General features: G+C 39.5%; 1 protein-coding gene across 12 annotated transcripts in view; it reads right to left on the bottom strand.

Annotated features, from left to right (window-relative positions):
• The window catches only part of RTTN (rotatin), a 164776-nt gene that overhangs the window by 134347 nt on the left and 18230 nt on the right, over positions 1-12199 (bottom strand). For 9 of the 12 annotated variants that reach the window (XM_027577527.2, XM_027577524.2, XM_027577522.2 and 6 more), the window contains 2 exons: positions 11835-12016; positions 8993-9108 (listed from right to left, as the gene is read on the bottom strand). The exons of 1 other annotated variant lie outside the window; for it this stretch is intronic. In XM_027577527.2, coding sequence (XP_027433328.2) covers positions 8993-9108; positions 11835-12016 — 298 coding nt within the window. Of the gene's footprint in view, positions 1-8963; positions 9109-11834; positions 12017-12199 lie in introns of those variants that run through there. 2 more of the 12 variants (XM_027577530.2, XM_027577529.2) reach the window with 2 other exon arrangements.

The following is a 12199-nucleotide window of genomic DNA, read 5'->3' on the forward strand; positions in this document are numbered from 1 at the left end:
CCTTTAAAGTTACAAAAAGATGGGGGGGCGGAGCAAGATGGCGGAGGAGTAGGAGACCTGGATTTCTTCTGGTCTCAGGAATTCAGCTGAATAGGGATCAAACCATTCTGAACACCTACGAACTCAACAGATCGAAGAAAAGAATAGCAACAACTCTCTGAACAGAAAAGGGACCACCTCCTGGAAGGTAGGACATGCGGAGAAGTGAATCCGAGGCGATATCCGGGCGGATAGACGGCGGGGGAGGGGGCCTCCGTAGGCCGCTTCTGGCAAGTGGTAAGAGCTGCCGAGCACAAAATCGGAACTTTTAGAAATCAGCTCCGCTAAGGGACATCGCTCCAGTGGCTAAGCGAGGGGTGGATTCCTCACGGGACAGTGTGGTCTCAGGACCCTCGGGGTCACAGAAAGACCGGGGGTGCCTGAGTGCGGCAGAGCTCCCAGGTATCGGAGCGGGGAAGCCAGCTGCAGAGACGGAGCCGAGGCGCGGGCTCTCAGCTTGGGGTTGCCATAAACTGTGATTGGTGACAGTTGGGCCACTGATCCACGAGCAGGGACCAAACAAGCGGCAGATCTGGGGAGACACCCCTTCCTCCCCCGGGAGGAGCAGCGCGGGAGCACACCGCAGGGATCTGCTGGGTTTGGAGACTCCACACGGGGTCGGGTGCCAGAGACAGAAACGCTCGGTCACAGGCCAGGTGAGCACGGAATGCGGCCGGAGGCCAGGGAGACGGGAGTGACTGACTGCTTTTCTCAGGGGGCGCACTGAGGAGCGGGGGCCCCGAGTTCTCGACTCCTCCCGGTCGGAGATTGGGAGGCCGCCATTTTCACTCTCGTCCTCCAAAGCTGTAGGGAAAGCTTGCAGAGAACAAAAGCTCCCTAGAGCAAACCTGAGTAGATTACTTAGCCCGCACGACAAGGGTGGGGCAATTCTGCCTCCGGCAAAGACATTTAGAAACCACGGCAACAGACCCATCCCCAAGAAGATCAGCAAGAACAGCCAGCCAAGACTGTTTACCCATCAATGAGAACGGGAAAACTCCAGGGCTAGGGGAATACTGCACATAGTTTTTTACCATGATTCATTAGTCTTTCAAAGTTAATTTTTTTAACTGTTTTTTTAATTTTTCTTTTTCCCTTTTTCAACCAAAATCTTATCAATCCCTTTTTTAAAAATACATTTTTATTTTTCATTTTTAGAGTCATATTCTATCCCTTCATAGTAGTTACCCTTACTTTTGGCACATATATATAAGTTTTTCTCTCTTTAAAATTTTGAGATAGTTTCTCCTAAAATATCAAAATACACCCTAAATCTCTACTGTATGGCTTTGTTCTAGTCTCCTGCCTGATCACATTCTCTCCCTTTTTTCTTTCTTTTTTTTAATCCTCTTCTTTTTTCAAACACCTTATCAATTCCTTTTTTAAATTTTTCTATAATTTTCATCTTTACAGTCATTTTCCATCCCTTCATTGTATCAACCCTTATTTTGTACATATATAAGTCTTTCTTTCTTTAAAATTTTAGGAGGCACTTTCTTCTAACAGACCAAAATACACACAAAATCTAGTGTGTGGCACTAATCTATGCACCAGGCTGATCATATTCAATCACATTCTGTTTTTTTTGTTTTGTTCTGTTTTTGATTGTTTTTATCTTTTTCTTTTTCCTTTTTTTTCCTCTTTTTTCTTTCTTTCCCTTTCTTTTCCCCTGGTTACAGGTGTTTTCTGATTTGTTTAGAGTATATTTTCTGGGGACATTGTTAACCTGATAGCATTTTCTACTCTCATTCATCCATTCTCCTCTGGACAAAATGACAAGACGAAAAAAATCACCTCAACAAAAAGAACAAGAGGTAGTACCCTCTGCCAGGGACATACTCAATACAGACATTAGTAAGATGTCAGACCTAGAGTTCAGAATCATGATTTTAAAGATACTAGCTGGGCTTGAAAAAAGCGTGGAAGTTATTAGAGAAACCCTTTCTTTCTGGAGAAATAAAAGAACTAAAATCTAACCAAGTCGAAATCAAAAAAGGCTATTAATGAGGTGCAATCAAAAATGGGGGCACTAAGTGCTAGGATAAATGAGGCAGAAGAGAGAATTAGCGATATAGAAGACCAAATGATGGAAAATAAAGAAGCTGAAAAAAAGAGAGATAAACGACTACTGGATCACGAGGGCAGAATTCGAAAGATAAGCGATACGAAGAGACAAAACAACATTAGAAAAATTGGGATCCCAGCAGAAGAAGAAAGAGAGAGAGGGGCAGAAGGTATATTGGAGTAAATTATAGCAGAGAACTTCCCTAACGTGGGGAAGGAAACAGGCATCAAAATCCAGGAGGCACAGAGAACCCCTCTCAAAATCAATAAAAATAGGTCAACACCCCGACACCTAATACTAAAACTTACGAGTCTCAGAGACAAAGAGAAAATCCTGAAAGCAGCTCGGGAGAAGAGATCTGTAACCTATAATGGTAGAAACAGTAGATTGGCAACAGACCTATCCACAGAGACCTGGCAGGCCAGAAAGGACTGGCATGATATAGTCAGAGCACTAAACAAGAAAAATATGCAGCCAAGAATACTGTATCCAGCTAGGCTGTCATTGCAAATAGAAGGAGAGGTAAAAAGCTTCCAGGACAAACAAAAACTAAAGGAATTTGCAAACACAAAACCAGCCCTACAAGAAATATTGAAAGAGGTCCTCTAAACAAAGGGAGAGCCTAAAAGCAGCACAGACCAAAAAGGAACACAAACAATATACAGTAACAGTCACCTTACAGGCAATACAATGGCACTAAATTCATATCTTTCAATAGTTACCCTGAATGGAAATGGGCTAAATGGCCCAATCAAAAGACACAGGTTATCAGATTGGATTAAAAAACAAGACCCATCGATATGCTGTCCACAAGAGACTCACTTTAGACCCAAAGACACCCCCACATTGAAAGTGAGGGGGTGGAAAACCATTTACGATGCTAATGGACACCAAAAGAAAGCTGGGGTGGCAATCCATTTATCAGACAAATTAGATTTTAAACCAAAGACTGTAATAAGAGATGAGGAAGGACACTGTATCCTACTTAAAGGGTCTATCCAACAAGAAGATCTAACAATTGTAAATATCTAGGCGCCTAACATGGGAGCAGCCAATTATGTAAGGCAATTAACAACAAAAGCAAAGAAACACATTGACAACAATACAATAATAGTGGGGGACTTTAAAACCCCCCTGACTGAAATGGACAGATCATCTAGGCAAAAGATCAACAAGGAAATCAAGACTTTAAATGACACACTGGACCAAATGGACTTCAAGATATATTCAGAACATTCCATTCCAAAGCAACGGAATACACATTCTTCTGTAGTGCCCATGGAACATTCTCCAGAATTGATCACATCCTAGGTCACAAATCAGGTCTCAACCGGTACCAAAAGATTGGGATCATTCCCTGCATATTTTCAGACCACAATGCTTTGAAACTAGAACTCAAGCACAAGAGGAAAGTCGGAAAGAACTCAAATACATGGAGACTAAAGAGCATCCTACTAAAGAATGAATGGGTCAACCAGGAAATTAAAGAACAATTAAAAAAATTCACGGAAACCAATGAAAATGAAAACACAACTGCTCAAAATCGTTGGGATGCAGCAAAGGCAGTCCTAAGAGGAAAGTATATAGCAATACAAGCCTTTCTCAAGAAACAAGAAAGGTCTCAAATACACAACCTAACCCTACGCCTAAAGGAGCTAGAGAAAAAACAAATAAAGCCTAAACCCAGCAGGAGAAGAGAAATAATAAAGATCAGAGCAGAAATCAATGAAATAGAAACCAAAAGAACAGTAGAACCGATCAACGAAACTAAGAGCTGGTTCTTTGAAAGAATTAACAAGATTGATAAACCCCTGGCCAGACTTACCAAAAAGAAAAGACAAATGACACAAATCAACAAAATCATGAATGAAAGAAGAGAGATCACAACCAACACCAAAGGAATACAATTATAAGAACATATTATGAGCAACTATATGCCAGCAAATTAGATAACCTGGAAGAAATGGACGCATTCCTAGAGATGTGTCAACTACCAAAACTGAACCAGGAAGAAATAGAAAACCTGAACAGACCTATAACCACTAAGGAAATTGGAGCAATCATCACAAATCTCCCAACAAACAAAAGCCCGGGGCCAGATGGCTTCCCAGGGGAATTCTACCACACATTTAAAGAAGAATTAATAACTATTCTCCTGAAACCGTTCCAAAAAATAGAAATGGAAGGAAAACTTCCAAACTCGTTTTATGAGGCCACCATTACCTTGATCCCAAAACCAGACAAAGACCCCACCAAAAAGGAGAATTACAGATCAATATCCTTGATGAACATGGATGCAAAAATTCTCACCAAAATACTAGCCAATAGGATCCAACAGTACATTAAAAGAACTACTCACCACGACCAAGTGGGATTTATCCCTGGGCTGCAAGGTTGGTTCAACATCCACAAATCAATCAACGTGATACAATATATTAACAATAGAAAGAACAAGAATCATATGATCCTCTGAATAGATGCAGAAAAAGCATTTGACAAAGTACAGCATTGTTTCTTGATCAAAACTCTTCAGAGTATAGGGATAGAGGGTACATACCTCAATATCATAAAAGCCATCTATGAAAAACCTACAGCCAATATCATTCTCAATGGGGAAAAGCTCTTTTCCCCTAAGGTCAGGAACGTGGCAGGGATGTCCAGTATCACCACTGCTATTCAACATAGTATTAGAAGTCCTAGCCACAGCACTCAGACAACAAAAAGAAATCAAAGGCATCCACAACAGCAAGGAGGAAGTCAAACTCTCACTCTTTGCAGATGATATGATACTGAATGTGGAAAACCCAAAAGACTCCACCCCAAAACTGCTAGAACTCATACAGGAATTCAGTAAAGGAGCAGGATATAAAATGAATGCAAAGAAATCAGTGGCATTCCTATACACCAACAACAAGACAGAAGAGAGACAAATTAAGGAGCTGATCCCATTTACAACTGCACCCAAAACCATAAGATAACTAGGAATAAATTTAACCAAAGAGGCAAAGGATCTGTACTCAGAAAACTATAAAATACTCATGAAAGAAATTGAAAAAGACACAAAGAAATGGAAAAACGTTCCATGCTCATGCATCGGAAGAACAAACATTGTGAATATGTCAATGCTACCTAGAGCAATCTACACATTCAATGCAATCCTCATCAAAATACCATCCACCTTTTTCAAAGAAATGGAACAAATAATCCTAAAATATGTATGGAACCAGAAGAGACCCCAAATAGCTAGAGGGATATTGAAAAAGAAAAGCAAAGCTGGTGGCAGCACAATTCCGGACTTCCAGCTCTATTACAAAGCTGTCATCATCAAGACAGTATGGTACTGGCACAAAAAGAGACACATAGATCAATGGAACAGAATCGAGAGCCCAGAAATGGACCCTCAACTCTATGGTCAACCTATCTTTGACAAAGCAGGAAAGAATGTCCAATGGCAAAAAGACAGTCTCTTCAACAAATGGTGTTGGGAAAACTGGACAGCCACATGCAGAAGAATCAAACTGGACCATTTCCTTACACCACACACAAAAATAGACTCCAAATGGTTGAAAGACCTAAACATGAGACAGGAGTCCATCAAAATCCTAAAGAAGAACACAGGGAGCAACCTCTTCGACCTCAGCCGCAGCAACTTCTTCCTAGAAACATCGCCAAAGGCAGGGGAAGCAAGGTCAATAATGAACTATTGGGATTTCATCAAGATAAAAAGCTTTTGCACAGCAAAAGAAACAGTCCACAAAACCAAAAGACAACCGACAGAATGGGAGAAAATATTTGCAAATGACATATCAGATAAAGGGCTAATACCGAAAATCTATAAAGAACTTATCAAACTCAACACCCAAAGAACAAATAATCCAATCAAGAAATGGGCAGAAGACATGAACAGACATTTTTCTAAAGAAGACATCCAAATGGCCAACAGACACATGAAAAAGTGCTCAACATCGCTCGGCATCAGGGAAATCCAAATCAAAACCTCAATGAGCTACCACCTCCCACCAGTCAGAATGGCTAAAATTAAACAAGTCAGGAAATGACAGATGTTGGCGGGGATGCGGCGAAAGGGGAACCCTCCTACACTGTTGGTGGGAATGCAAGTTGGTGCAACCACCCTGGAAAACAGTATGGAGGTTCCTCAAAAAGTTGAAAATAGAGCTACCATACGATCCAGCAATTGCACTACTGGGTATTTACCCCAAAGATACAAATGTAGAGATCTGAAGGGGTACGTGCACCCCAATGTTTATAGCAGCAATGTCCACAATAGCCAAACTGTGGAGAGAGCCCAGATGTCCATCGACAGATGAATGGATAAAGATGTGGTATATATACACAATGGAATATTATGCAGCCATCAAAAGGAATGAGATCTTGCCATTTGCAATGACATGGATAGAACTGGACAGTGGTATGCTGAGTGAAATAAGTCAATCAGAGAAAGACATGTATCATATGATTTCACTGATATGAGGAATTCTTAATCTCAGGAAACAAACTGAGGGTTGCTGGAGTGGTGGGGGGTGGGAGGGATGGGGTCGCTGGGTGATAGATACTGGGGAGGGTATGTGCTATGGTGAGCGCTGTGAATTGTGCAAGACTGTTGAATCACAGATCGGTACCACTGATACAAATAATGCAATTTATGTTAAGAAAAAAACAAAAAAGAAGAAGATAGCAGGAGGGGAAGAATTAAGGGGAGTAAATCGGGGGCGAGACGAACCATGAGCGAGGATGGACTCTGAAAAAGAAACTGAGGGTTCTAGAGGGGAGGGGGGTGGAGGGATGGGTTAACCTGGTGATGGGTATTAAAGAGGGCACGTTCTGTGTGGAGCACTGGGTGTTATGCACAAACAATGAATCATGGAACACTACATCAAAAACTAATGATGTTAAAAAAAAAAAAAACGAATGATGTTAATGTATGGTGATTAACATAAAAAAAATTTTAAGTGAAAAAAGTTACAAAAAGATGCTCAGCTTTACGCATACAGAAAAACAAATTAATACTACATTGATATATCATATCTCACTTATCAGAATGGCAAAAAATGTGAGGTTTGACTATAAACCCTACTGCTGAGTGTGTAGGAGAAAACACATTCTAATAAACTGCTGGGGAGTGAATGAAATGGTATAGCCATAAAGGAGAATGCAACAATATCTATGATTTAAAATGCATTTACTGGGCGCCTGGGTGGCTCAGTTGGTTAAGCAACTGCCTTCGGCTCAGGTCATGATCCCAGGCTCCTGGGATTGAGTCCCGCATCGGGCTCCCTGCTCAGCAGGGAGTCTGCTTCTCCCTCTGACCCTACCCCCTCTCATGCTTTCTCTATCTCATTCTCTCTCTCAGATAAATAAAATATTTAAAAAAATAATAATAATAAATAAAATAAAATGCATTTACTTTTTCAATTTAAGTATAGTTGACACACAATGTTACATTTAGTTTCAGGTGTACAATACAGGGATTCCACAACTCTAAACTTTATGCTATGCTCAAAAGTGTAGCTACCATCTCTCACCATATGATGCTATTACAATACCATTGATTATATTCCCTATGCTGTACTGCTGTACCTTTCATCCCCATGATTTAAGACATTCCATAACTAGAAGCCTGTACCTCTCACTCCCCTTCATCCATTTTGCCGGTCCCCACATCCACCCTCCCTCTGACAACCTTTTTGATACAGGAATCCTACTTAAAGAAATCTACCCTAGACACACACTTACACATGTATGAAATGACATATGCATATTATTCATATCACATAATTCATATTAGCAATTGAGTCCAACAATAGGAGACTGGCGAATAAACACACACTGAGACACTCGTAGCCTATAAAAGAGAAGGATGAACACCTCCACATATGGACATGAAAAAATCTCCATACCCATTATTCCATGCACATGGGATATATTTTTAAGTTATAAAAACAAGATGTAAAACCGCATGTGACATACTACCACCTATGTAAGACGTGGGAAGAGCAATGAGAATCTACATGCTTACCCGCTTATGTTTGCAAAAACTAAAATAAAAATGGAAAAAATAAACCAGAGAACAGGATGACAGGGGAACGTCTCTGAATTATATGTTCACGAGGAGAAAATAATTCCCAAAAGTAAAAACAAATATAACTGTATAATAAACTATTAACAGAGAAAAGAATTCTTTCAAGTGACTTTGAGGCACAGTTTTTTGACTGTATATTCTTTTCTCTTTTAGGATTTTATTTATTTATTTGAGAGAGAGAGAGAAAGTACATGCGAGAGAGCTTGAGTGGGGGTAGGGGCAGAGGGAGAGAGAGAATCTCAAGAAGACTCTACTTCTTGAGAAATCTTGAACTTTATCGGTTATTGACCACAGGGATACAAACACTACTATTCTGAAATTACTTAGTATGTGCTGAAGGTTAAAGCTAATGAGCAATTATGTTGATAGTGCTAAAAAACAAGATTTTCTATGAGCAACAGTACAAAATATGAGCATGGAAATACAAGTTTAAAATCAGAAAAATAGCAATCTGAACTCTTTTTTTAAAATACGTATTTCCCAGTTCAATTACTAAAACAAAAAAAAAATGATATGACAGTAGCTATAAAGGACCCCTTTGGCCTGTTCTTAGTTTCAATATATATCCCCCATTACAAGTAACCAGAATCAAAAATTAATTAATTAATTAATTAATTAAAGTAACCAGAATTTCTAGAGAAATGGCCTATTCCAGAATGCACAAAATAAGCCTGGGACATAGTGGGTGGAAAGAAAGCTTTCAAAGACTAATGAGATGATGAAACCACCTTAAAAGGATCAAAATAAAATACTATTTACCATATCCCAAGGAAAACACTGATTCTCACCATATCTATAGCAAAAAGACTGCTGTCATCCCAGACATCTTCTGAAATTGCTTCACCAATAAGTATCATATCCTCTGCAAGCAATTCCAGAACTCTTATTATCATTTGTCTACTACCTAGGAATATAAACAGGAGATAAGAAAAAATGTTAACTTTAAACGAACAGCTAGATATCATACTGCTCAATCCTCTATAGTCAGTCATGCCCCCAAACTCCTATTTCTCTTTTTATTTTTTTGATGTCTTTAGAATCACTGAGAGAGACGACTAGGGAAGTCATGCTCTATAACCACCATTAACACCTCTGTTCCAATCACAGTACTATTTAACCACAACAAATCCAATGTGCTCATTAGTGAGAAAGATACTCAAAAAGAAAGTAGCGAAATCTAACTAAAAACGCTGTGAGGTTGATTAAGATTCTTCTAATTCAGAGACCTTCTGTATTACATGTAATATGTGACAAAGCACCAGGTTAGGTTTAGAAAATGCATTCTGTGAATCTCCTATTTAGTGCTAGAAGGCTTAACCCTCGTCAGAAGTATTACACCACACCTGAGCGGCCAGGGAAGCTGAAATTCCACTGAACCAACTAAAGTAATAAACGTGCATGATGGCGTTTGCTGAAGAACCTTCAAGAAAATCCACCTGAAACAGGTTCTCAAGCCTCTATTAACTTAAAAGTCTATAAAAATTCCAAAAGAGGGGCGCCTGGGTGGCTCAGTCAGTTGAGTATCTGACTCTTGATTTAGGTTCAGGTCATGATGTCAGGGTCCTGGGACTGAGCCCCACATTGGGCTCCCTGCTCATCAGGAAGTATGCTTGAGGATTCCCTCTCTCTCTCCAACGCCCCCCCCCGACCCGCCCCCTGCTCATATGCACGTGCGCGCTCTCTCTCTCTCTCTAAAATAAATAAATCTTAAAAAAAAAATTCCAAAAGAAACTGTTCTGTCACACCCACCAAAGCAATCTCTTCTCCAGAGAGACAGAATAACAAAGGAACTCTACTATCTGTAAGGTGAACATTCAATCAAGACTTCCCTGTCCCACATACCAAAGGTCAATTTCCAATGAATAAAAGTAAAACAAACTACCAGATCATAAAAGTCTAGATTAACTGTTCCATTAGAACAGCTGGAGCAAGTTCTCTTAGAAATCTCTTATGATATTGAACAATTACAAATTATGCAATAATTTATCACAAAAGGGCAAGAGAACATTTAGAAAATTTTATGTACCAAGATATAACTTTATAATTATCAATCTGACTTTTTACAGCAAATTAAGAAAGGTTAAAAGAGAAATCATTATATCTAAAACTGTTCTTCTCAGTATACCATGCAAACATATATACTTTATGATGTCAAAGTTCAGCCTTTCTTTTATTTCACATTACTAGTACATGAATTAATATGTGCTTCTAACTCCTGGAAGCAGAGTTATTCAGTCAGTTATAAGTTAGGGTTATTTGGTTTTCCTCAGGATAAAAACATTTTTAACACTTCCCAAATATAGACCCCCATCCTGCTTCCCTCCCCACCACCTCCAAGCAGGCAAAAATAAGACAGAGTGCTTGAAGAACCACTCAAATAGGACAGATTCTTTATTGAGCCAGTATAAACCATAAAACACATATCTTGTTTATCTTGTATTTATATCTTGACAAGTTTATCAACTACTGAAAATGTACAGAGTTAGAGAATAAAAAATCATTACTGCTTCCAAACCTTCAGAAGGCTTCTGAAGCCTACTGGCTTCAGAAGAACCTTGGTTCAAGCCTCTGTTTTAGCTGTTTGACTTTGGATAAGCTTCTAAACCACTCTAAACCTCAGTTTTCTCATTTGTAAAATGGGGATCAAAGTAGTAACTACCACTTATGGAAAGATAAAATGGATAGTGAGAGGAATGCGTGAAATCACGCACACAAAGCCAGAACTGCTGTTCTAGTCCTAGACTCTGTCAGATATTGGCCATATTTTTATTGTTCCTATCACACTTTACTAAAATTACAACTGCATTACAATGTATACTTAAATACATCTTTGCAGATTTACCCAGCACATTTGAGAGAAGCAGCAACTCCAGAATGTTGGGAGGTTGTTTTGAGTTTGGGGTTTTTTTTAGAAAAAGAAATTACTGCAAAGGTAGGAATCCAATTTGGGGTTTATTTGTTTTTCACATGTTTCATAGCTTAACTACAAACAGTGGGGAGACTGAACAAATGAGAGCAACTCAAAAAGTTTCTGGGGACTGAACAACTGAGAGCAACTCAAAAAGTTTCCGAAGGGCAAAAGCCAAAGATTTTTTACCCTGGTCTATTCATGCTGGCCCACCTTCTCTAACTTACTCCGGCGGCATTGTTTCTTCAGTGCTTACATTTAGCCATACAGAAGTGGACTCCTGTGCAGTTAAAAGCCATGAATGGAAGGGGATACTCTATCCAAACAATGCTCATGGCACCCACATTTACTTAGGAGATAATAAGACTATATTAAGTGCTTAAAAATTTGTATCCCAGGGGCACAAGCATCTGCCTTCGGCTCAGGTTATGACCCCAGGGTCCTGGAATTGAGCCCCTCATATTGGGCTCCCTGCTCAAGAGGTGAGTGTGCTTCTCCTTCTGCCCCTCCCCCTGCTTGTGCACGCACTCTCTCTCTCTTTCAAATAAATAAATAAAATCTTAAAAAAAAAAAAAGAACAAGAAGAATTTGTATCCCAAACGGTAAGTAAATACAGATTCTAAATGTCATAACATAGGCGAAAAAAAGAAAAATAAAAGTCCCTGAAAACAGACAAAACAAAGACAAATTACATAAAAAGAACCACAACTTCAAAAACTAACCTGTTCTTAAGAGAGGAACTGCTGATTCCAGAATAGAGACACAGAACTGGGGAAGACTGAGCTGCTGGAACTGTAGTTCCAGAGTGTCTTCAGTCTCTAGCTCTGGCAGATCTATGTGAACCACATCCAAAGGCGAATGCACAGATATCCGAGAGTTCACAGGAGCATGACTACTACTTCCACTGTAAAATAAAGGATAATCCTTGAATGTGGAAACAGCCCACAAATAGGTTTCCTGCCTCTCTGCTGTCTGGCATATTAGAAGCTTCACATTAGGCACAACTACATAGCTTCATGCAACAATCCTGGTCAGATTTGAGAAACACAAATTTATAAGATTAAATTTCATAAAGATGACTCGAAAT

Source organism: Zalophus californianus, chromosome 14, assembly GCF_009762305.2.
Source record: "Zalophus californianus isolate mZalCal1 chromosome 14, mZalCal1.pri.v2, whole genome shotgun sequence".
NCBI classification, from domain to species: domain Eukaryota; kingdom Metazoa; phylum Chordata; class Mammalia; order Carnivora; family Otariidae; genus Zalophus; species Zalophus californianus.